General features: G+C 41.7%; 1 protein-coding gene across 1 annotated transcript in view; it reads left to right on the top strand.

Annotated features, from left to right (window-relative positions):
• Positions 1-26,237, top strand: part of VPS13B (vacuolar protein sorting 13 homolog B (yeast)) — a 512,836-nt gene that overhangs the window by 450,708 nt on the left and 35,891 nt on the right. Inside the window, exons 44-52 of the mRNA XM_015405853.1 lie at positions 11,800-11,955; positions 13,608-13,871; positions 17,888-17,971; positions 18,141-18,316; positions 18,531-18,701; positions 19,829-20,030; positions 21,514-21,702; positions 23,386-23,532; positions 24,751-25,031. Coding sequence (XP_015261339.1) covers positions 11,800-11,955; positions 13,608-13,871; positions 17,888-17,971; positions 18,141-18,316; positions 18,531-18,701; positions 19,829-20,030; positions 21,514-21,702; positions 23,386-23,532; positions 24,751-25,031 — 1,670 coding nt within the window. The remainder of the gene's footprint in view (positions 1-11,799; positions 11,956-13,607; positions 13,872-17,887; positions 17,972-18,140; positions 18,317-18,530; positions 18,702-19,828; positions 20,031-21,513; positions 21,703-23,385; positions 23,533-24,750; positions 25,032-26,237) is intronic.

Here is a 26,237-nt window from a genome sequence, read left to right as displayed (position 1 = left end):
TGAGGTCCCCCTCTTCCTCCTCCTCCTCAGACCCCACCCTCAGCAGGCTTCATCCCTAAAATATCCTGGAAGTTTCCAACCTGGAGTTGGCAACCCTATGTCCTTTCCTGGCAACCATCAGCCAACCTTTATCTGCCTGTCTGTCTTAAGTTTTACAACCCCCCCCCCAGCCTCTGCCTAGGGAAAGGGCAGTCTTTCCCTGCAGTGGTAACCAAAGCAGCTGACATCATTCTCCTCTCCCCTATGAGGTATGTTGTGCAACTGAAAATTCCAACTGCCTTGCGGGGGGGGGGAGTTTGAGGTGTGGAATGGAGTGAAGTCCAATCAGCTTCCTTATGCAAATGACCTTGGAACGCTGGGCGGGACTGCACAAAGCAGCCAGTCAACCCAGCCAGTGTCTCCTGAGTGGCAGTTCTTCCGGCCTAACACTAAAGGGGCCAATTTTAGAACGTTGGTGCCCACTATTCAATTATTATAAGGGAGAGATTGGTGCCTGATTATTACACACACATATATAGCACTGTTCGTCTGTTCATCACACTGTACACCTGAATTGCAAGTTATAAATGAGCACACGTATCTGCAGAACAACACAAGAGTGTGATTGTCAAACATCGCAATCTGTGCACAGGCTACCTTGGTGTCTTCCATATGTGCATTTCATCACATCCAGAGACCCATAATACCGCTAGCTGCTAAGACCAACAGTCATTAAAATCCATGGAAGCTGGTGGCTCATCGTTTTTCAAAAATCCTAGTCAGAGCCAACGTCTCTTCCAGAGTCCCTTCAAGATACAGAGATGGTCACGAGATCTAGGAAGGGCTCTTAGCCAGGATGGGGAAATGGAAGCTCCATGGTCAGAGGCAGTGTGCCTGTGAATGCCACTTGCTCAAGGGGAAAGTTGTTGCCTTCATGCCTTATTTATGGGCTTCCCAGAGTCACTGCAGGAAACAAGATCCTGGACTAGATGCACCTTTTGGCTCTTAAAGTTTATGACCCCGTAGGCAGGCACGTCACAAGTAATTTCCACTCCTATTGTCCTGTTGGGTTTAAAATTGCTCACTTTGTTACTTGTGGGGTACAGCTGCAGAATCTGGTAAGGAGCCAGTATGGATAAAGAGGAACCAGTGGATACTTCTGGGCTAAGATGTGGGATACCTGAGTTCAAATCCCACTGCTGCTCTAGATTCAGTTTTGTAGCCTTAGGAAATTACTTTGACCTTCTATTCTCAGTTTGTAAGTTAGGAGCAACTGGTCTTCCTCACATGGTGATTTTGACCAAACCCCACCCCCACCCCACAATAAAGACCATAAGGCTTTACAGAGAATAAAAGTGTATGCAGGAAGGTTTACTTAAGAGCTGAGTGAGTTTTCTCTATTGTTGGTCACCAGGCATTATGAGATTTGAAATGTGCTGTGTTGTTCTTGGGCCTTTGGCTTTACTCTGTCAATTGACTAAACTTGCCAGCAGAGTTGCCAACTCCAGGCTGGGAAATTCTTGGAGATTTGGGGGTGGAGCTTGGGGAAAACCAGATTTGGGGAGAAGAGGAATCGCAGCAGAGTATAGTGCCATAGACCCTACTCCCCAAAGCTCCCATGTTCTTCAGTGGAACTGCTCTCTGTAATGTGGAGATCAGTTGTTATTCTGGGAGGACTGTAGGCCCCCACCTGGAGGCTGGCGACCCTATTTGCCAGTGATGCTTAAAGAATGTCCGATGTGCCAGGAAGCAGGCAGAAGGGGCATATAGTGTGAAGCAGAGAAAGAGATGAGGAAAAGCAGGTTAGCGACAGAGTAGTTTCTGTCACTGGCCAGGCAGCAGGGCTTGGCTCTCCGAAACGATGGATTCCATGAATGCTTTCTGGCAAGAACTGTGCTAAATGAGTAACGCTGTTGAATGCCCAAGTCTTGTAATACTCTCTGGATGATTATTTTTCTACTGACATTTTATTGCCTCTCCCATGACACCAGAATTTAGCGATGGAAATGAACCATCTGAGTAGTTTTACATACCAGAAATTTAGGATGCTTTCTACACATGAGTGCTGTTGCTTTGGTGGCGGTGGGGGTGGGGGTGGGGAGAACCTCCATCCAAGTGTGGCTGTCATTTGTCTGCTTACTTTTAAACAAGGAGTCATGTACATGTGTTTGAGAAGAGCCATGAATAATGTGATATTCCTGGGTAAGCAAAGTTTTGTTTTTAACACACACCCTAACGTTCAAAGGTATTAACATGATTTAATTTGAATTTTGGATTATTGTGCCTGTTGTGGTGTGGCACATTCCAAATTGTTTCAGAGCTGGAGTGGTTCTTGAGGAACTTGTTATCCAAAGGTCAGAATAGTGCCCAAGCCTGGACAGGCCATGTGAGTGTCAGGTTAATGGAATGCTAGATGACTTCATAGTTTTGAAGTTATTTCATTCCTCATGATAATTCTCGTCTTGCCAAGTTAGTGAATTTTAAGAACTCTGAGAGCAGATTGTAAGATAAATGTGAAATATGAAATAATCCATACTTTTGGAGTCAGGGACTTTCCTCTAGGCATTAGTTCATACTTGACTTACTTGACTCACACTTGGGGATAAAATGAGTTAGGACAAGGTCTCAGATACCACATTCTCTTACTGGGAAAGAAAACCAACTTGCACAATTTTGGCCAGCTCATGTTTCTTGTTACACAGGCACTAAGCAGCAGCGGTTGCCATAAAATACTTTATTTAACCTTTGCAAAAAAGTTTTTTTAAAAAAAAGCCTATGGTAAAGCAGTTCGGTTAAATGAAAATAAATAGTTTGCAAAGGATTGGATTTCTTTAACACTCATATCAGCTGAAGTCTTAATTTTTCTTTCACTGATTAAAGTTTAGGGAGAGGTGTTGTAATTGCCTGTTTAAAATATATAGTAAAAATAAATGAAAGCAGTCTTAAATTCTTTTGGTTTTGCTGTGGAAGGATGAAGCTAAGACCTCAAAACACATTAGTTTCAGATGCAGATCTACATGAAAATTGAATGATTGGATTAAAAGAAAACTTTTTAAATGTATGACTTGTTTTTTAAAACTTCATTACGTCATTTTAGGGGTCTTCTGAAAATCTTGAGGATTATGGAAGAATTTAGGGGGGGGGGTTAACCTGGAATTTCTCAAAGTTATCCTTTTCTCCCTCCATCTTTGCTCCCTACTCCTTAAAAGACTGATTCTTAAACACCATATTAACTTTGGTTAAGATTTTGCGTTATTGGTAAGCACATTATACATCTGACACTTTTGCTGGATTTGAGTGGCTCTCTGCCTGTTGTGAGTTTTTTTATCTGATTTTAGTTCAAAGTATTTCAACATCTATGGTTCTGCTCAGCTTTGAATCTGGGAAAATCCAAAAATAGTGAAAGGTTTAATTATCTTCAAATTGCAACAAGGACTTACTAGCCTAAGCTGTGAGAACGTGACATGAACATTCAGGAGAAAGTATGTGGTCTTTTGAAGGTGGTAGGCTTTGAGGAGATAAGAAGCAACGCCAGTTAGTGTTTGGCATGTTACTCAGGCTACAGTCCATTACTGGATCTATTCAGACTATAGCAGAAATCAAAACCATTGTGTTTTTCAAGATGTTTGCAGCACAGGGAACTTAGGAAAATTTCACCTTTATGTAGACTAAGTCTTTTTAGCAGCTGTCTCACAGCCAAAGATGACTTTTTGTGGCTCAGTTGTTACCGTGTTTGCTCAGGGAGACACATGTACACCAGACATGCAACTGTATAAATAAGGCCCACATCCTTCATGGGGCCAAAATTACTCTGTGAAAGGCAGGTGTAAAAGAGAGAAACCTCTCTTTTGCCATCTTTCACTCCTGTTACAGAGAACCTGCGAGCTTAGGTTCTAACATCCAGTCGAAGAGGATAAACACATGAACATATCTTAATGCTCTTTAAAACAAATGCTCTGAAGCAGGCAAGGGAGGAAGCAGGAATTTAGTAAATAACCGTAAAATGGTTGAAGAGGGGATACAGACACATAGTGACGGTAATATTTATGTATGCTACAATATCTGGGGACAGTTTCAGCACCTGTATGAAACCCCTGGGCAACAATGAATACAGTAGGATAGGGAGAGATAGACAACAAGGAGCACAAAAGTATATATTACCTATCCTGTTCTGCGTGGTGATGTCATCTGGAGTGGGTGATCCAAGTAAACTTTGGACCTACACAGACCCAAGGTTCCAAGTTCCAGAAAAGATCACTTGGCAAGGATTGGGCGGGCAGGGGGGAATCCAAACAGCAATTCAGGCAATAAAACTAAATGCAACGAAGGGAAGAAAGCACATGGAACAGGACTGGGTTTGCCAAGTGAGTCAGGACCCAGGATCTGCTTTTCAAAAGTCAACAATGGATTGGTATGCTAGCAGCTCTTGTTATGATGACCAGAGAATAAAAGAAACAAAATTTTGTTTTTCCTGGGTTGGGGGAAATATGGGAATATAGGTGAAGTCAGAAGATAGCCTTTTTATTGCTGGGAGGGAGGTTTGAGTGAAGGAAAAGGTGTGCCTGGGACAGCCTGTTGTGGTATCTGGAGATAAGAGTGTGGAACAGGGAAAAGATTAGTTTTGAAAATAAAGTTCATTTTGTTGGAAGTACTTGGGAGGCAAGCCCAGAGTGGGACAGGAAAATGTCAGAGTCTTGCCCTTCCATCAGTGCAATCCCCATTGGCCTGCAGGGCTTCACAATGATATGTGGGAGTTCTAAGGCACTGTATTCTTCGTGACCTTCCCAACTCTCTCCAGTGCAGCCAGTGGAGATAAGCTGGATGCTACCTCCTTGACCTGCTTTTCAGCCCCCTTTGAAGGTGTCATGACAACCTGTGCATGCCCCTCACTGCTTCTGGTTACTCACAAGTGCTGCCTCCTTTGCAAAGGTCAGAAATGGCACTTTTTCCACCTCACTCCAGGTCACCTCCAGATGCTGATGTTGAGCTGTTGAGGCGACAGTGTCCCTTTAAAGGGGAGCAGCTCTGGGCAAATGATTCCCTGGCCCTCTAGGACAGCAAGAGGTCAGACTCTTGTGCCAGAGTGCCATGATTTCATCAAACAGCATAATACTTGCAAAGACTGACTGGATCATTATTCTCTGGGCTTTTCTTTCATGCCGGGATGATACCTTTTTACGGCGAAAGGTAGTTAGCTATTGTATTTCATGGCTAGAATTTCAGCCATATACAGTGGATTTGCTCCTTCCTATTCTCCCGCCTAAGATGCCAGATCATTTTGCGTCTACCAGAGCAGACGGGCTGGTCGCAGGCTAAGTGGTGTAGGCGAATGGCAACAAAACTGAGACTGAATGATCATGACAACACAATTGAGTGATCAAGGAGCTGTGTTTTCAAAATACAACTTACTGTGGAAGAAGAATCTTAATGTATATGAGCACATAAAGCTGTCATATACTGTATCAGAAAATAAATCAAGGGGGAAAGATAGCAGACACCCCAAATCACTTCCCTGAAATAGAGGAGCATTACAAAAGTATATACAGTCTGTCATTCCCTTTTGTGGTGTAAAAATCCCAGTTTGATCCCCTGAAATATTTCATCCATGACTTCATCACGGAATGGAACGGTAGACTAATTTGTACTTTGCTTTGCATTTCTAATATATGTTTGTATTACTCAAAAGGCAAGCAATTTTGTATGGTAAGGTTTGAAGGTGGACTGTTTGTACCCCTACTATGTCAGACCACCTGTAGCCCAGTACTGTCTACTCTGACTGGCATTACTTCGGCAAAGTCTCAGCTAGAAGTCTGTTGCAGTATCTGCTTGGAAACACCAAGGGATTAAATCTGGATCTTTCTGCACATAAATATGTGTTGTATACTGTGCTAGGATCCCTCCCACTGTCATCAACATATCCAGGATACATGAATAACAGAGAAGTATTTTTTTCCCCCTGGTCTTGTGGGAAGGCCAGCATGTCCATTCCTTGCATGCTTTTATGTTTGTGATTCTTCCCTGCCTTGCTTATTAGGAGCTTGGTTACATGACTCATAAGCCTAATATTGCAGTGTTTTAGTCTTATCAGTTTCTGATTTCTTCACATACTCAAATGTCTAGATTTATTGGGTTAATTTAAGGCAGCAGTAACTTGATAGTGAGAAAAGCAGGCCTTGGGTTTTTGGAGATTTTGAACTTGCTGCTGTTTCAGCTTTGATTAAATGACTATGATTGAATGACAGCATAGCCATCGCTAAGGTATCGAGAGGTAGGAGAAGCATTTAATCACATTCTGACTGGGGGTAGCGGTTAATGCATCTGTTGCTTACCTATATGTAGATTTGCTAACATTCAGATGAAGCCTGGAGAGTTCCCAGAATTACAACTGATCTCCAGACAACAGAGATCAGTTCCCCTGGAGAAAATGGGGGAAGGAGGAGAAGGAGAAGTTGTTGTTGTTGTCGTCGTCATCGTTGTAGTCGTCGTCGTCTTGGCATGGCTTACAATCAGCCAGTTTGGTGTAGTGGTTAAGAGTGGTGGACTCGAATCTGGAGAACTGGGTTCGATTTCCCACTCCTTCACATGCAGCCAGCTGGGTGACCTTGGGTCAGTCACAGTTCTCTCAGAGTTGTGCTCTCAAGAGCAGTTCTCTCAGAGCTCTCTCAGCCCCACCTACCTTACAGAGTGTCTGTTTTGGGGAGAGGAAGGGAAGGAGATTGTAAGCCGCTCTAAGACTGCGAGTGAAGGGTGGGGTATAAATCCAACTCTCTTTCTTCCCTTCCTCTTCCCACAAGAGACACCCTGTGAGGTAGGTGGAGCTGAGAAAGCTGTGGCTGACCCAAGATTACCCAGCTGGCTTCATGTGGAAGAGTGGGGAATCAAACCCGGTTCTCCAGATTAGAGTCTGCCACTCTTAACCACTACACCAAGCTACACCACGCTTTGGAGGGTGGGCTGTCTGGCGTTATACCCTGCTGAAGTCCCTGCCCTCTCCAGGCTCCTCCCCCAAATCACCAAGAATTTCCCAACCCAGAGCTGGCTACTCAGCCTAAATGAGGCTTTTTTATTCAGAATAACAACCCTAATTCAACCACCTCTTCAGCTATATTTGTGTAAAGGTTGTGTAGATTGTGCAAAAAAGCCGCTGTGGTAGACCTTAGTAACTCTAGAAGAATGTCATTGTTAGGTGAACAAACTCTATTTAGTACATAGTCAATCAACATTGTATTTCCTGGCTTATGTTTTTAAAATGCCAGCATTAATAGTCCATTGTTTTCATTTGGCATGCACTTCCAGAAGTACATGGATGTTTTGCTAATAGTGTCAGTAAGTACACAGGCACATTTTTTATTGTAAGTGCATGCACATTCTCAGAAAATATTTATTTACTTTGGTTTAGGTATTTAAAGCATTTTAGACTCTGTGCTGTTGGTTTTAAGTTCATGAGATAGTAAGCTAGATGTGTGTTGTTCAAGTTTAGTTCTATGCTATCATATTTGCTTATTTTTCAAGTTCTAGAGAAAAACGAGTTTGTATTATGATATCATTGTTAGTGTCTGTCAGCTGCTATGATTCTTCTCATGGCTGTTTGAGCAAAGTTATGTGCTCACAAGTCATCCTGTGGGCACCAGTCAATAAGTTAGAATGAAACCAGGTGTTCCTAAAGGTGACGTTCAACCTGCATCTGTGGGGGGACATGTGTGTGAAGTGATATTCTAAACCATGAAGATAACTAACAAACAAAAAAGTAGAAAATACTATGTTTCCTTGGCTGCTGCATTCCATCATGGCGATACATATTTGAGTGGGTGTCACTCACTTGGTGTCAATGCGGATGCAAAAATTTCACTTGATGCCAGCACAAATACATTATTTTCTCATCTGAGGGGAGGGTTAGGAGCATCTCTTTTGTCTAGAATGCTGGAAAGTTTTATGCTATTCTCAGACAACCAATCAAAGAACATGACAGGAAACTGCAAGCCTGTCCACCCACTGCCCCTTATCAGGAAGAGGCAAATGCACTCTGCAAATTGTGTTCTTGTTAGGTCCAGTAATTTTGGTAACCTCTGCAAAACAGTCTTATGACCCTGGCTTAAAGGGAAGAGAGACATTCATGAACTTTTTCTTCCTCTATACCCTTTTTGAGCCAATTAGTGCTATCTACGATGTAATCGAGGACATTGTTCCCCTGCTTTCAGGTCTACATTTAAAATAACTTTTGTGGCAGTCAAATAATTGCTAGTTTTAAACCTCCCCCCTCATTATCTCCACTCCATTGATCCCAGATGGAGTCTTTTTCTTTCCATTATTTGTTCCATTTCTCTGCAATCACAGTTTATCATTTTGCAGTATAGGCACGGATGCCTGATCCCAGGTCATTATTTATGTTAATTTATTTACTTATCTCACTGAGGCTCATGGTGCATTGCATAATTTAAATCAGTACAATCAGTACAATCAATAGGATGAGGACATCTAATAGGCAATGCAGTAGTACTAGGATCAAAGGCAGCAGATAAATCCAGTAAGAGCAACAAAGGGACATGGCCCTTGTCCATATGCAGGCAGAGATCTTCAAGTAAAGCTACCAGTGCTCTCTCTGTCCCATAGCCTGTCCTGAAGCCAGACTAAAAAGAGTCTAGAGAGCATGATTTATCCAAGAAGTTCTGTCACCTTACCCGAAAGGACAATTTAGAGAGATAATTGGCCATATCACTTTTGTGTAGGGATGTTTTTTAAGTAGGGGACAGATGACTACTACCGTGAGTGACTGAAGAAGGTGCCCTGAGTAAGTGACTGATTTCTGACAGACATCCATGATTCACTTATGTGATCCTCCTTACATGATTTTGACGACCAGGATGAACCAGCATCCAGAGCACAAGTGGTCACCTTCACATATCCCAAAATCCTGTCAACATCCATCACGGTAACTGGGTCAAAATGATCTGTAAGCAGACCAGACAATCGTTAGTTTAAACCTAAATGTTGTAGTTTAAAATAGAAAATACATAGCAAATTACAATTAAATAGAGACTGCTAGGACAATCTGTAAGAGACCCTATGGATCTTACAACCAAGACCAAAAGCGCTGTTAAAGTCTAAGATGCTCCTAGTTTATGTTTTCCACTCAGACAGTCTGTGGTGAAAAATTTATTCCAGGCTGTTTGCCTGCAGAGCCAGGATAATACCGGATTCTTGATGGTGCACCAGCGCAGTAGTTAGTAATCTTATCTCATTTATTTCCAGTCAGGGTGAATGTCAGCCTGAGGACAGTTTCAGATGTTAGAGGCGTGACATACACATCTGCTTTGCATATTACTGGTGTAATACACCAAAGGGAAGCTTGCAAATCTTTCCTACAGAGAGATGCATGAGTTGTACCGGCTTCTGGTGTTCATTTTCCCCTTCAGACATTACTTTGGAGGCATAGTAAAGCACTCGCATATCCTTTTCTCCCTGTTTCTCTGTAGCATACAAAGCCACTCTTCCCCACCATGCCATTAGCTTTTATCTCCCCCTTGATATAGTTTCTTGATCCAAAACCTCATCTTCTGGTTCCTCCTTTCATTCTTGTGTTTGTGTCTTATGACATGCTGCCTCCTCTGTCTGTTCCACTGGAGAATAAGTTTCTAAGTGATATTTTATTAACAAAGCTTTTCCTGAATCACTCTAGCCTCACTCTATCCATTTCTTTGCTATTACTTGACAATTCCCACAGCCCCACTATTTGTGGCACAAACCCATTCCTCTTTTGTTAATAAACTGTTCTGTCCTCTGGCCAGGGATGTGTTACCACTGTTGTCCATACTGAGTGAAGCAATATCAATATTAATGCAGTAAATAATAGAATTATGGTAGAATGGATAAAGATACCAGAAAATAACCGTAAGTCTAGATCTTACTGAAGGAATGCATTGGAAGTGCTAGCTGTGCAAATGGGGAGGGGGCTATTTCCTTCAGCTTTGGAAAGAAAACTTCAAAGCCAGGGGGAAATCCCTTAAAAGAAAAGTCTAACTTTATTGACTGAGTATGTTACCTATTTGTGCTTGTTAAAATTCCTGATTCTGGTGTTAAAAGAGTGTTACCGGGTTTGATTCCTACAGAGGCTGTTTTAAACATAACATGAATAGATGTTCTTATGTCTAAAGTGGTAGGATGGAGATAGTTGCTAGTAGCAATTAGGGTTACCAAGTACAGGTTGGGACGTACCTGCAGATCCGGGGATAGAGGCTGGGAGGGCAACATTTGGGGAAGAGACAGACCTTAGTGGGGTACGTTGCCATAGAGTCCAGCTTCCAAAGTGGCCATTTTCTCCAGGGGAACTGATCTCTGTAATCTGAAAATTGGTTGTAATTCCAGGCCCCACCTGGAAGTTGGCAACCCTATCAGGAATGTAAAGCAAGTGGCTACAGGCCAGGGAGGCAAGTGGAGCAGTAGCAAGCATCGCTGGACAGTGGTGGGGTGGGGATGAGGGAAGAGCATGGGGGTGGTGAGCCCCTTGTAAACTGGAAAGCCAAACATGAATCCTCCCTTCTGTTGGGGAGTTCCCCCCCCCCATAGCAACCCAACTGCTTTCCCTTATATATAAAATCTCTGTCTAAGTTATAAAAGTTTTACGCAACCGACTGAAGATTTCATTTCATACATTTCATACAACTGTGAAAGGAGAATTACCCCAACATGATCCTTTCCTGGTCTTTTCGTGATCTTTGTTGGGAAGTCTTAATGTCAGAATTTTTGAGTGCAAAGTTATGAAATTATTCAGTCAACATTTTGTAAAGTTAATGACTGCTGGGTGAAAACTGGCAATATAGTCCTTAATGCTTCTTAGATAATAGTCTAGCAGTTTATACAAGGTGGGAGAGCTTGCCAGGGCAGAGTTTCTGGTATCAAAGTCAGTGGCATGTCAGCGCAGAGCATTTGGGGGGGGGGCAAAGTTTTTTTAGTACATTGTTAAATGGGATCACCTTTGGTATTAACATCACGTATTATTTTGGGCTTGTGTGCATTTTGAGCTATGCTTCTCTCTGCAGTTTGGCAGCTTTCTCTTTTTTGGTGCGGTACTTTTCCCCCACTGCAGCTTTGAGCAACTTGGTTTCTGCCACTAGCATTATTTCCCTTTGTTCTGTAACTTGGAATTAAATATCAAAGCCATTAGAAGCTTTTATGTCATGGAGCACATTTTCCCTCAAGGTACTTATCATCTTGTATATTTGTGTTAGTAGTCAAGGCCTGACTCAAAAGCCACCCACAGTACTGAACATGTTTGTTTTACATGTGCTGAAGGGACCAAAAATTGCCAGGAGGCTACTGAGTTGTAACATTGTAGCCGTCTTTTATCATGGTTTCTTCTTGGGTCAAAGTCAGACTTCAGTGGGGAAAGCATGATTTAAAGGTATTCAGTCCATTAGCCTTGATTCCTTGTCCTTCATGTGCTGAGGCTGCTATATCTCATTCCTCTGGACCTTGATGTGTTTTTTCAGTATTAGAAGGGCATAATATTTATATGTTTTTGTTTTGGTTAGCAAATACAGTAGATCTACTTCATTCATGTTGGCCTATAGTGAAACAGAGAAGAAGTATGCTCAGGAATTTACCTTTCAAGCCTTTGTTGACTTTATTAAGTATGATATAGTCTGCTTATCAAGTGCTATAGTAAATTAGTACACTGAATCATACAACATGTTTCTTTTCCCAATAAAAGCCATATTAGATTGCTTTAATGAGAAATGTTCCAATTATAGGACCTGGATTTTGCTGTTCTTACAGGTCATCACTAGTGTGCATATTGGTCTGAATTTTTTTAATCTTTTCCAGCTGCTGCATATCTGTATTGAAGGTTGGGGAAACTGGCGGTGGTCTGAGCCATTCAGTATAGATAACGCAGGAACATTTATCAGAACCATTCAGTACAAGGGAAGGACAGCATCCCTTATCATCAAGGTCCAGCAGCTCAACGGAGTGCAAAAACAAGTAAGTGTCCTTACGTGGGTAGTACATGGGGATTTTTATACAGGGATTGATTTTTTGTGAAACATTAAGTTGACTAAGGGCACCATTAATGCCACATAATGCCTAAGAGATATTGATACCTTAGGGTCAGATTGGGACATGGAAGAATTTTTTTTCTTTCACATGCACACAAAGAGCCTAACAAAATTATTCCGAAAGCGACACCTGTTGTTAGAGTCCAGGAATTCTGCAGTTTGATGGCAGGTTCATTTAGCATATTTTAGTGTCATTTAAAACCTTTGTCCCAGTGCAGACATAATGCTGATTTCTAGTAAACTATGGTCAAGTCAGCCTTTGAATGTATGCTTCATCCTCTCATCTCCAGAGTTATTCCTCTTCTCCTTTCCCATCTCACTGTCTACCATGGTTTAGTATCACTAATGTAAACTGTAGTTAAAGCAAACCAGGAATCCCTTATGCGGGCTTTGCTGGGTCAATTCAAGCTAACTGTATGAAGGAACCATGGATTGTGTTAGCTATTGTCAACACCATTGTAAAGGTAACCGACCTAAGGTTAACTCCAAACACGATAGAAGGAAAATTGCTCTAGAGAGTGAAGGAGGAACGAAATAAGCTTTCAAAAGTTTGGCTTCAGTTTTGAAAATAATGGTTTTCTAAAAGCTAGAGTTACATCTGGACCTGACCACGCAGAAACTTTAATCATATTTTTTTCTTCATTATAATTTACATTTATAATCCCACCTTGCTTCTCTCAAGAAAATCAAGTCAGCTCACACAGGATTCCCAGGAGCTTTCACATCCAGATACTGTACCAGAGTTAGGGTTGCACTCCAGCCATAACCTTGACTTTTTTGTGTTTCTTTTTAAGAGTTGGAATGGCACAACCCAAGGCATCTACCCCCCCCCCTTTTTGATAATAATGTGTAGATAAAGAAACTTCTAGAAGTTTAAAAATTCTTTGGGTGGGATCCACCATGAATTTCCACTGACTGAGAGGATTTTTGTCAATAAAATAGGACTTTCTTACCTTCACCATTTTGCTGTAGCCCAAAATGCTCCCTGAAATGCTTCTCCTGGGGGACAGGGGACCCAGTAGAACAACATGAGGGGGACTGAGGGTCTGTAGTAGAAAGGATGAAGCAGCAAAAATCATCCGCCCATTCTTTAAGTGAAGACTGACTACTGCAAGAAGAAATCTGTGATGACGGCAACATTAACAAGGGGTGATAAACAGAGGCCCCAAACTAAGGTATTAAGCTGAGGTACAGATGAGAAACATGTTCTGCAAAGTTGCGTTATGATCCTCAAGACCTATAATGTTATACAAGATTTGACCTCTGTTGATGATTAATTTGTTACACTACCAAAACTGGCATAGTGAATTGAGGTTGAACATTCACAACATTGATCTTGGGATTTAATATAAATATGGAATTATTGGTATTTTGTCCAAATGATACTTTTTCAGTAGAGGCTTAGTATATAGAATGGTTGTTCTGAAAATGAGTACATTTGTGAATTATTCTGTGAATGAGTACATTTGTGAATTAATGCAGTTCAGTAGTGTTTCCTTATCTCTGCATAGACAAAAATATACATATTATAGGAAGTGACTAATATGGAATATTTCTCTATGTGTCTTTTTAATTTAGATCATTATTTGTGGGAGACAGATTGTGTGCAGTTATCTTTCTGAAAGCATTGAATTGAAAGTTATTCAGCATTACATGGGGCAGGATGGACAGGCAGTTGTGAAGGAACATTTTGACTGCCTTGCACCAAAACAGAAGCTACCTTCATATGTCCTAGAAAATAATGAGCTAACAGAATTGAGTGTGAAGGCTAAAGGAGATGAAGACTGGTCAAGAGATGTCACTCTTGAGCCCAAGCACAGTGAATACAGCACAGTCATTCAGGTATGCAAGTCAAAAAAACAAGTTTTATAAATATTTTAATTAAATAAAAAAGCATTTCCAAGTCAAAGGCCTTCTAAATGTGTAGATTGTAGGTGACCGGTGCTGGGTCACTAAACACTCTTTTAAAAAATCACTTTGAAACATCGTATTACATTTATCCTGTTAGCTGGTTTACAGTTTATTCACTGGAAACAGTTAAAATGTCAATAATATACAACAACATTCAGCCGGTGCAAGTTATAGTTAAAGACTCACAGATGTCATCTCTTTCAAGATTTGGTCCTTAGATGGTATCATATACTACTTTGGAGAATAAAAGTACAAAAGGGGCCATAGCTGTTTTAATTTTTGTATACTGTATATTGTTTACTAAATCTGAACGAACCCACCCTGAGCCTGATATGCAGGGAGGGCGGGTAAAAACTCTAATAAAATAAATAAATTTAACCAGATGTTAAAAGGAATTTAAATGTTGGGGGGAAAGTCAATAAATTCAATATAAAATCAAAATGGGGTCTGGGAAACAAACACAGAAGCATCCCTGTAGAACAAAATGTCGTAATTGGGCATCCAAAGGGGAAAAACTTAGAAACCTCATGTATCTATTCAGGAAGGATCTTCCATAGACAAAGTGCTACCACTATAAAGGCTTCCACTGCTTACCTAATGTCTCAAGGTGCAAGCTGGGGTGCCCGGTCGCACCTGCTGCTCCTTTTCCAGCCACAGAAGCAGCAGCTCTGGCTCCGCTACTCTAGTCCTTTCGATTTGAGAGATTCGATTCCAGGTTGCTTTTCTCTGTAAACTGGGGAGGGGGGGGAATCTCTGGCTCTCTCCCTTTTGCATTTTGCAATTTTATTTTTATTTTTTGCAATTTTATTTTAATTTTTTAAAACCTATTTATTTTTCGGCGTGGGTACCCAGGATCATTTTGGAAACCCCCACACGCATCTTGCATTTTTTAAATAGTGTTATAAATTTTTTGATATTTTTTTTTCTGAGGGGGTGGCACTCATCAGTGGGGGCATTGCCCCCAAATGCCCCCATGGCTACAGGCCTCAGCAGAGCCCTTTAGTACTTCTGTGGCTGGATAAATAGCTAGGGGCAGAATGTATTGGCATTCAGCAATTATAGCCCATTGAAGAACATAGCTGTAAGCATAGCTTTATTGTGAAGTGAATCAACAGTATATTTCCAATACGTCAGCAAGAGAAATGAATTGTTGAAAGACAGTTTATGTTCACATCCTTGTTCAGAAGAAGATCATTGTCGAAACGGCACACCATTCCGGAGACCACCGTCTACATTCACTATATATATTACTTATTTTCTGTTATTGTATATTGAGATTCACAAAGAGACACGTAAGGGATTTAATCCTGAAAGCGACTTCAGGAACACCACTGAAATTCGGAGGCAACACTATTAGGATTTTATAAGATATTCCATTTGAAATAAGGAAGAAGAAAAAGTACAAGGACTTAATCCTCTTTCTACAAACAAATAGCATCGCATACAGATGGTTGACCCCGGAAGACGTCATTTTCAAACTACAGGATAAAAAAGAAAAGACTGACTCTGTTTCCAAAGTGTGTGAGTTTATGAGACTGCAACTGGGTGAACCAGAAGAGGACGCCAAGGAAGAAGATGACAGCAAACTTAGTGATGAGATGGACTCAGTGTCTGCCAACGAGGACTCTGCTTCAGAAAAGGGGGGGCCTAAATGAGAATACCAATTGAGGATTAGAAAAGATAAAGCAAAGTGAAGGCTGAAGAACTCTGAATGGTGCCTTAAAGCATATACTATAAATTATTATCTTGGGGTTGTCTTTAAACAGTTAAAAATGGTTAAAAAGATAAATAATTTAGCTTAATCGGCTATGTTCAATGTAATACTAGCATCTTAGATTAACACATATAAGCTGATGTAATGATCTGCTATACTTGGGGTTTTAGTTATTAGTGGTTTTCTTTCCGTTCTCCCTAGATGTAGACAACCCTTCCCCTTTTTTCGTTGTCGTTTGTAGTTTATAGAAAATACAATAAAAAATCCCCTCCGGGGGGCATAAAAAAGAAAGAAAAAGATATGCTTATTTGCCGCTTGACCTCCACTCACTTGATGGGATGTGTGTAGCTTAGTCCTTGCCAGAACACAGCAGAGATCCCGTTGGAGCAAAGGGACGCCTCAATTTCCCGACAGCGTGCCGGGAAAGAGGCAACCCTCAGCGCTCCATGACTGGAGACCCTTCGCGAGGGTCCCCATTGGGCGTAGACATTCGCACCCCCTCTCTACCTGCTGGTTTGCGAGCTGCCTCCCTGGGAGTTCCCAGGAGACACAGCCGCCATCAGCTCACCGAAACCCCGCCTCCAAGAGGCATCTACTTTAGGGATCTATAAAGTTGAGCCTCTTAGTCTGGTTCACTTGAAATGTGGGGGGTTCTTTAGATTACAGGGAGGAGTATGTTCTGTGAAAATGTGATGCCATTATCTTTGTAAATGCTTGAGCGTATATATTTCCCATTGAAAATAGTGGTCCCAAACTCTGTGGTCCTGAGCCTGGATAGTCCAGGCTAGCTCGATCTTGTCAGAAGCTAAACAGGGTCATCCCTGACCAGTATTTGGATGGCAGACCCTCAAGAAATACCAGGGTTGTAATGCGGAGGCAGGCAATGGCAAACCATCTCTGGACATCTCTTGCCTTGAAAACCCCATGGGGTCACCATAAGTCAGCTGTGACTTGATGACGATTTCCACTACCAACTTTGAAAACATAGATTTGAATACTGGAATGGTAATGCCCTATCCAGAAATAAACAATCATTATAAAATAATTCCCCTCTAAAGCTCAGAACCAAAGTTATAATGATTTTTCCCAATGCACACCCCTAGTGTGAGCATCTGACATAGATCTCAATGTCCCAAGCAAGTCAATATGGGAGGAGGCATTCCTTCAGATTCCTGGCTTTTTAGGACTTTAGAAACTTACTGGAAAGCGTTGAATATCATTTTATGCTCAAAGAAATATAATTGGGTCATCATATTCAGTTTAGTATTGGTGAACCTAGTTGATGTTTCTGAAGAGTTTTCAAAGGAAGCACCTCATACAATAAATTGCAGGCCTCTAAATCCAATGGCTAACTGTGCATCGTCTTACATATACATTGATGGGGTCTGAACTGGTAGAGACTGATCAAGAGAGAGATCTTGGAGTTGTAGTAGAGAACTCACTGAAAATGTCGAGACAGTGTGTGACTGCAATAAAAAAGGCCAATGCTATGCTGGGGATTATTAGGAAGGGTACTGAAAACAGATCAGCCAATATCATAATGCCCCTATATAAACCAATGGTGTGACCTCATTAGGAGTACTGTGTGCAGTTCTGGTCACCACATCTTAAAAAGGATATTATAGCTTTGGAAAAAGTGCAGAAAAGGGCAACTCGAATGATAAAAGGGTTGGAACACTTTCCCTATGAGGAAAGGTTAAAGCGCTTAGGGCTCTTTAGCTTGGAGAAAAGACGACTGAGGGGTGACATGATCGAGGTTTATAAGATTATGCATGGGAAAGAGCAGGTAAAGAAAGAGGTACTTTTCTCCCTTTCTCACAATACAAGAACCCGTGGGCACTCCATGAAATTGCTGAGCGGTCGGGTTAGAACGGATAAAAGGAAGTACTTCTTCACCCAAAGAGTGATTAACACATGGAATTCACTGCCACAGGAAGTGGTGGGTGCTACAAGCATGGACAGCTTCAAAAGGGAATTAGATAAGCATATGGAGTGGACCTCCTGATGGCACCTGGTATTTTTGGCCACTGTGTGACAGAGTGTTGGACTGGATGGGCCTTTGGCCTGATCCAACATTGGCGTCTCTTATGTTCTTATATTTTTATACTGTGTTTTCTGAAAGTTGATTTTCTTTGTGACTTGCAATGTCTTGGTACACTTGTTGACCTAAAAACACTCAGCTTTATGAGCATACAGTAACCTCAGCAATAGCTATCTGTCTTCTTGTCTGCAGGTGCCATCATCAAAGAGTTCTATTATTTATGTATGGTGCATGGTTTTGACGTTGGAACCCAACTCGCAAGTACAGCAACGAATTGTGAGTACATTCACCATTATCCAAGTTGCTAATGGATATGACCTCTCATGTTATAAAATAAATTAAGGTCAGATTGACCCTGAGTAGATTTATTGACAGTTTGTTACTGCAGCTGGGATGCTGTATCCAAAGTTAAAACTGAAGCTGCTCTGTTCTTTTGATTTTATAGATTGTTTTCAGCCCTCTTTTTATCATGAGAAGCCATCTTCCAGATCCCATCATCATACATGTAGAGAAAAGGAGTCTGGGACTGAATGAAATGCAAGTGATTCCAGGAAGAGGGCAAGAGAAATCACTGCAAAACATAGAACCTGATCTAACCCATCATCTGACCTTCCAAGCTAGGTATAACTTGCCGCCGCCCCCCAACACTCCTTAAAGAAATTTTATGCCTGTTGGAATGCAGTGTGATTGAAGTATCAATATGAAATTTCATAGAGTCATATCTGTGTCGAATGGATAGTTCAGAATGCCATTCCATAGAGTCATATGCACATAGCTTGTTCTAAAATGTGTGAACTGAATATCCTATCTGATATATGTTGATTTCTCATGACAGGGAAGAAGATGATCCATCTGAATGTGCTGTCCCCATCTCCACAGCACTTATTAAGCAGATAGCTACAAAATCAAACGCTGGTGGCACTGCAAATGAAATACTTTCTGACTTCTATGGGTGTTGTAGTTCCCCTCAGTCGGTGTGGCCTTATTCAAAAAAGGATTGTGTCAGGTACTATGCCTTATTAAACTGCCATGAAAGAAGTACGTTGGCAAAGGATCTGTGATCCTGAAATAATGGGTTTGATCCAAAGTTACATCGCAAATTTGAGGGTGATCTGGCTGTGACCGTCACCCCATTGGTCACCAATGTTGATTCAGCAGATATGTGCTGGGTGGAAGAAGACGACCATCCCAAATAGAAGGAATGTACCGTTCTTCAGTCAACGGTATACAATAACTGTGCCCCCCCCCCCAGAACCTCCAAACAAGCTCAAGGTTCATTTGTAGGAGATTGTAGGGTTGCAGATTCTCAGAACCAATTTTTTTGGGTGCTTTGCCCTTTGCTCAGGACCCTCCTATGACTCCTGAAGTGCCACTTGTGAAGCATGGATCAGCAAGGCCAGATCAGGCATTTGCAAATAAGGAGCCAGCTTCCTAACTAGAAGTAGCCAGAAAAAAGTATTTTTCACTGTCATGGACAGTAGTTTCTCCGGAGCGAGATAAGGATCCAGCAAGACTCCCAAGCTCCTCATCTTTCCAGCAAAAGCTGCACACCATCAATAATAAGAAGCACAATCTCATTTAAAGTAGCAGCCCAACGCCTAATGGAAGGCTTTCCAAACTCTCCTAATTCTGAAACTGTTCCTATCACTAAACTTTAGATGTGCCCCATTACTTTATTGGAGAGCATCTCTGAGTAGATCAAGTCCACTCTGCCTCCTGGACAGAAGACCCTTGTCTTTCTTTTATACCTTACATTAATTCCAGTGCAAACAAGTGGTGTTTTTTTTAACATGGTAACATGGGAATTGATTTTTTTTTAAAATATATATATATATATATATATAGGGGTGTGTTATTAAATCTGCAGTGACATAAAACTGGCAAAGATTTAAAAACGTGACTGGCTTTGTGATTCTTTAATGAATGCCTATTTCAATAAAAGGAGAAAACCATCCAAAATCAGGGACAGATTGGCCATGGCAAAATCTCTTTGTATTTCAGAATTGTATCTGTTATCAAGAGTCACTGAGATGTAACAAAGGCTTTATGAATGGCTAGAATGATAAACTGCAAATCTTAACAATGAATTAACAATTTTCTTTTATCTCTCCTTTGATACGTTACTTGGAACAGCAGCGAACAGCTCACTCAGTGGGATAGCCCCATGCGGGTGAAGCTGTCGGTGTGGAAGCCATGTGTGAAAACTCTGCTGATAGAACTCCTGCCATGGGCTCTGCTGATCAATCACTCCAAATGGGATCTTTGGCTCTTTGAAGGTGAGAAGATTGTTCTGCAGATACCTGCCGGGAAAACAATGATACCTCCAAACTTTCAGGTAGGCATATTATTCAGATCAAGAAGCACTGTTTTCTTTTAAGCGTTACTTTCTCATTCTGTGTATGTAGTCCACACATAGGTGTGGGCATGTGGGGCTAAGTCAAAGGGCACAGTGGCTGAACCATGACATAGGGTGCTGCATGTCTTTTCTTTGTCGGCACTTGCGCACATGTATGCACACACGGACACACACATCCACACACAGAGAAGCTGACTTCCACCCACCCACTCCCTGCCTAAAATCTGAGTGCAAGGTAGATGAGTAGATATAAGCTTTGTACATAAATAAATAAATGTTCTAAATTCCTTGTAGAAGCACAGTCAAACTTTTTTTTCCTGTGTAATATGTGAGCACCCATCATGTTCTGAGCTGTGGAGAATGTTCAAATTACAGACAGAACGGAATATGCTTCCCACATGGTTGGGAGAGTTCTAAATATACAGTACTGAGATTCTTTGGTACAATTGCTCAATCTATAAGTATGTAGCATCTAATATAGCCAGGTACTGAAGATAAATATGTTTATTATTGGTTTGTTGGCTTGCAGGAGAAGCAAAAATAATCTAAACCCTTAGCTTGGGCAGCATTGTAATAATGTGGCGATGATTGGTGGGAGCCTCTCCCCTCTGCCTGTTCAAATGGTTTCCAGTCTCAGGACCCTGTAACCACATATACGACCACATGGAGGCCCAGGTCCATGAACTTTCCCCACTTTTACTTGGGGGGAGGGGATCGTGGAAGGCAGCTGTCTGCACAATCAAGTGTTTCTGTAGAGGGCCAGGACCACCCTGGAGAATATCTGCATGTGGAAAGAAGGGGCTTTCACTGTACCTCCATGTAGTTATCGTGGCCCCTGCTTACACTGAATGAATGGCCGGTGGTTCGTACCTTAACAGGACTATAAAAGCTTATGATAAAATGGTGTTTGGCATGTGCAGCCGGGAGAACTGCCATGACAGATAACATAAAGTCTAACCTACCCAAAAAGTTACTAGAACAGCAGTTATACAATTCAGAGAAGCTGGGGATTTGTGAGGAATCACAGGGTGAGCGTGGTTGGGGGCTATTTGAAACTTCACTGTGCCTCACCTCCCAAATCTCCTACTTCGGGATTCTTTAAACTGTTATAGGCTGACCAGGCTGAGTCATTCTTCCACTTTAACTGACCTGCAGCTGTTCTAGCCATTCTTTCCCCCTTGGCGTGCAATCACTCCTCATCAGGTCATTTTGGGAGGGGGATCCTTTTCACTCAGTTAATTAACAAATACATATTTTTCTGCATACCTGGAAAGCTGCCCAAATGTATAGGAAGCTTTACCTTGACTGTGGGCAGCTTAGTTTTGCTGCTTGCATTCATGATTGGCATGGGGACCGGCCATGTAGCAGATTTAAACTTGCATACTCCTCTCATCTGAATATTGCGCGTAAATGATACTAGGAACTGCTGAGCATGGTTTTTTTTGTGTGTGTGTTGTTTTAGGAAGCCTTCCAAATTGGAATATATTGGGCAAACACAAACACTGTGCACAAGTCAGTAGCAATTAAACTCGTCCACAATATGACATCACCGAAATGGAAGGATGGAGACAACGAGGAGGTGGTAACACTGGATGAAGAAGGGTTTGTTGAAGCTGAGATAAGACTTGGAGCCTTCCCAGGGCATCAGAAGGTTAGAAGCGGCTTATTATTTCTTAATGTTTACAAGGCAATGATTAAATCACGCACATCTGCCATCAAACTCAAAAAATATTTGTGACATTCAGAGATATGTTAAATTAAATTATTCATTTAATATTTAACTTATTCAGTAGAAAGTAGTCACTTGGGATGGTCTGCTAAAGATATAAAATGGAGGGGCCGGTGTAGCATAGTGGCTAGGAAAATAAGCTGTGTGGAGGGATAGTAATACTGGCCTACTTTACACTGCTGTGGTAGGGATTAATGTGATAATCTGTATGAAAAGCACAACACTGAAAGTGCACTGTTAATGCTATGTGCACTACAGAGCACACATAGCCCCTGTACTGACTTTGCTATGCTAGTGCTCATGACAAAGCATTTTGAGTTTCAGCATTGCCTTATGCTATAGTGCAGCGGGATGGATACAGTGATCCTCAGACATGGCAATAGCAGCTCTTCTCCATGCTTCCCCACTTCCACTAGCAGTCCTTTCTGACTCATGTAAGGTTTCTTCCCAGGACCGCAAGACCCACATGAGAAGCTGCAGTGAGTGGGAGCTGTGCTGATAGAAGAGGCTAGGACGGTGATTCAGCCCCCTTCTCGTGGCTATTAGTTAGGGTTGCGGGGACATGGGGGGAGTGGCCATCTGTGATGGCATGACATCACTTTCAAGGAAACCTGGAAATTGTCACACCACTCTAGTAATCACTATTTATTTATTCAGTTTATACCCCACCCTCCCCACGAACGGGCTCAGAAACTCGTAAGGTAAAACTATAGCATTTCTGGCAATTCCTAAATATCACACTTTCACTGACAGCATTTTTCTTTCTTTCTCCCACCAGCTGCTGGAGTGCCAGTGGGCAACCCTACTATGGTCCACGTGGGTTCTCCAATGCTGGGAAAAAAATTTCCTAGGATCATAAAGGACTGCTCAGGGAAGGGGAATTTGAGAACTATTTGCAACCACCAAGTACCTTCCATTGACCAGTTGCTGGATCCAACCCAAGAAAGTCTTGTGCATTCCTATCCAATCCCACTTGATTCAATGGGGCTTATTCCCATTGGGTGCATAGAGTTGCAGCCTCAGCTTAGTACCTTGTACCCCGGCTTTCTCTCCCATAGGGACCCAAAGCAGCTTACATCATAATCCTCTCCCCTATTTTATCCTCACAACAACCCTTTGGGGTAAGTTGGGCTGAGAGACAATGATTGGCCCAAGGTCACCCAGCGAACTTCCATGGTGTGAGTTGGGATTTGAACCTGGATAAGAACATAAGAGATGCCAATGTTGGATCAGGCCAAAGGCCCATTCAGTCCAGCACTCTGTATCACACAGTGGACAGAAATACCAGTGCCATCAGGAGGTCCACCAGTGGGGCCAGGACATTAGAAGCCCTCCCACTGTTCCAGATACTACGTCAGACACTCTTAACCACTACACTACACTGGCTATCGAAGCTCTGAGGTGTTTGGAGGAACAGCGGGGCTATAACTTTCATATATAAACACATTTTGTTATGACAGGGAGGTGGTAGAAATCAAGTTGCTTTGGATGGTGTACACAAGTTTATCCATTTTCCCCCTAAAATAAAAACAAAGCATTTGTTTTGCTGTGTTTGAGAAGGAATGCTCTTTTCCTGCTAACTTTCCACCCTACTTTGTCCTGCAGTTGTGTCAGTTCTGCATTTCTTCCATTGTTCAACGTGGTATTCAAATCCTGCAAATTGAAGATAAGAGCATCATTATCAATAACACTCCATACCAAATATATTATAAGCCTCAGCTCTCTGTCATGAAGCCCCAGTTGAAAGAGGAGGTAAAATATTAACTGTGGAGTATTTTTTGTTTGTTTGTATAACTTCTATAATGTGTAGAAAGTTGTATTTCTAGTAAGTTTAAACTTCTCATTGAAAGGAAAGCACCAGAAGAGTTAAAACAAGTCACTTATTTTAGGTTGTTTTAATTAAAAACATAGATGCCACAATATAGTCAATCATAGTAATTAACAGTGATCTCCGCAGAGTGGCAGATCCAGATACTGTGTAGAATTAGTTCTGCCTGGTCCCCATCTGTTCAGAAGCAGAAGACTGCTGCTGGTGGTAACGGAGGCAACATAATCTGTAATAGCTGTTGAAACAGTTCTGAGAATTTGTACAGAGTTCTTGTGTAGAAGATATGCATCATCCTCCTGGAAGGCCAAAATTGTTTACCACACCTAAACTTAAAACAAGAAGGGCTGGATCCAAAGGTTGTTTTCCACCAACAGTAGGCACATCTATTAGCAGAAAGGAATTTTTCTGCTTCTTCTCCTCTCTGTGGCCATTGAGCTTCCCAGAATGCTGCTCCTGGGGAGACAGGGGCTCCTCAAGAACAGTGTGGGGGCAAAGTGGGGGTCTGCAGTGAGGGTGGGAATCAGTTAAAATCCACTCCCTTTCCACTGGCGGAAAAGTACCTTTGGATTCAGCCCAAGTTCTGTCAACACTCCCAAGCTCATAATTGCTTCAGAGCCTTTAAATCAATTCAACAATTATTGTTTCCTGTTACCAGCAGAATGCCTTAGGATAAAATGCCCTAGGGTAAAATTTTAATACTGTATATCACCTGGAGACATCTGCATGTATCTTGTCCCACCATACGCTCAATACAACAGGTTTCATCTCAAAGAGTTATGTGGGCCTCCATTAAAGTCATGAATCATTGCTTAGGATACTTTTATTAGGAGGCATTTCTACTCTGTGTAGTAATGGAGTCTGTTTACAACAGTCACAGAACTATTACTGGAAAATGTCACAGTACTCTAATATTGTATTCTTACATGATAAGGGGTAGAAGCCTTGAGCAGGTTCTCTGGTGAGGTGACACAGAAATATTCTAAAGAAAGAGTGGTATGGTGTTAAATTTAATGTAACTTCATGATTAATGATCTTTGGATTCTCCATCTTCCCAATCCTGCAGAAACTCAGAACCTGCAACTAGCATACATTAAGCAGTTCAGACAATAATTGTTGTGTACTTTTCCTTCTTTTCTTTTCAGTACCTGCATATTCCAGACAGTATATTTAGCATATGCTCTGCAACAGAGTCAGACACTGCCAAAACAGGCTCCATTCTTTTCTGGGACCTGATGCCTGACATTAGCCCATCAAGCTCCGATGTGCTGCCTCTTCAAAAGTATATGTTGCTAAGCTTCAAACCTGGTATAAGTGGTCCCAATGCTTTGTGCTGGAGTCCACCAGCCATCATCAGACAGGAATTTCCAAGGCAGAGTATAGCCATACCTGTTGGAGATAAAAATGGAAATGACTTCTGCACCAGGTATGTGGAATGTGTGTGGAAAGCATTACATATTGACTGTCAATATAAAGCTCAGATCAAAATAAATGGGACAGGTTGGCTGGAATTAAGTTAGAACAAGCAGAAGGACCCACCTGGACTTCCAGGGGAGGGGCATTTCACACAGAAACACCATTTCTTCTTTCCCTTCTCTGAAAATCCCCATAGCCTGCTCCCTTTTCCTGATTGCCACCCACCCACCAACCTACCTTCATCTGCCCCCTGCATTTAGCTTTCTTTCGTTCCCTCCCCCAGTAACCTCTCTCTGGGAAAACTCTACTGGGTTCCAGTTGCTGTGCGGTGCTGACCGCCAGCCCAGTTGTGGTCTAGCAACAGCCACTGACAGCTTTAGTTCCTTAAAGCTAGAGGCACTACTTCTATTATTTGTTGGGTAACACACACACACACCATACTTGTTTTTTGTTTACTTGTTTGTTTTAGATTTTAGATTTTTCACCAAACCTGGGTCTTTTCTCTGTAGAAAGATCTGTCTTGTCTGTCCAGAGCTCCAATGTGCAGATTTAAGTATCTACACATGGGGCCATATTGAGAATTGGATATATTGATTAGTTTGGAAGGGGTCTGGTTCATGCTCTTTGGTTCAGATATCCATGACCTTCACCACAAACACTGTGGGAGAGAGTAAGTGTCACATTTTCCCAGAGAGAAAATACTGCTGTTGGAACACTGAAAAATATAAGTAAGTACTATACATTTGTTGTTTGAAAGGAGACTGATTTTTTTTTGTCACTTATGCTTTTCATTCCTTATGCTTGGCAGTTATTGATGCAATAAATGTTTTTCTTCTCTCTCCAGATGTTTCAGTAATATTTTGCTCACTTGAGACACCCATTGCTCACAGAGATTTTGTGAACAATTTCATTTTAATAATTTGGTTTGGTGACTCGCTGTCCGATATAGCATTTTAGGAAGAATGTGAACTATTCAGAATTGCGCAATGCATTTGAAAATAAGATCAAATGAAAAGAACAGGGGAGAACACAGTCCAAGAAGCAGTGATGTTGAGAATGTAGAAGGGACAAATTTTCCAAGTCTGAAAAGGCTGGGTGTATCCAGTGGTGTGTTCACCTCTGAAAATACGTAGCCCTGTAAAGTGAAACATCCATTGTCTCAGTAGAAGATTTTATTTCCACTCCCTGGCCCCAAACTGATTTTGTTCTTACTCAT

This window comes from Gekko japonicus, unplaced genomic scaffold, assembly GCF_001447785.1.
Source record: "Gekko japonicus isolate JY-2015 unplaced genomic scaffold, Gekko_japonicus_V1.1 scaffold232, whole genome shotgun sequence".
In the NCBI taxonomy this organism is placed as follows: Eukaryota; Metazoa; Chordata; class Lepidosauria; order Squamata; family Gekkonidae; genus Gekko; species Gekko japonicus.
Note: the sequence above shows the minus strand (reverse complement) of the source record. Positions and strands in the feature narration are given on the sequence as shown.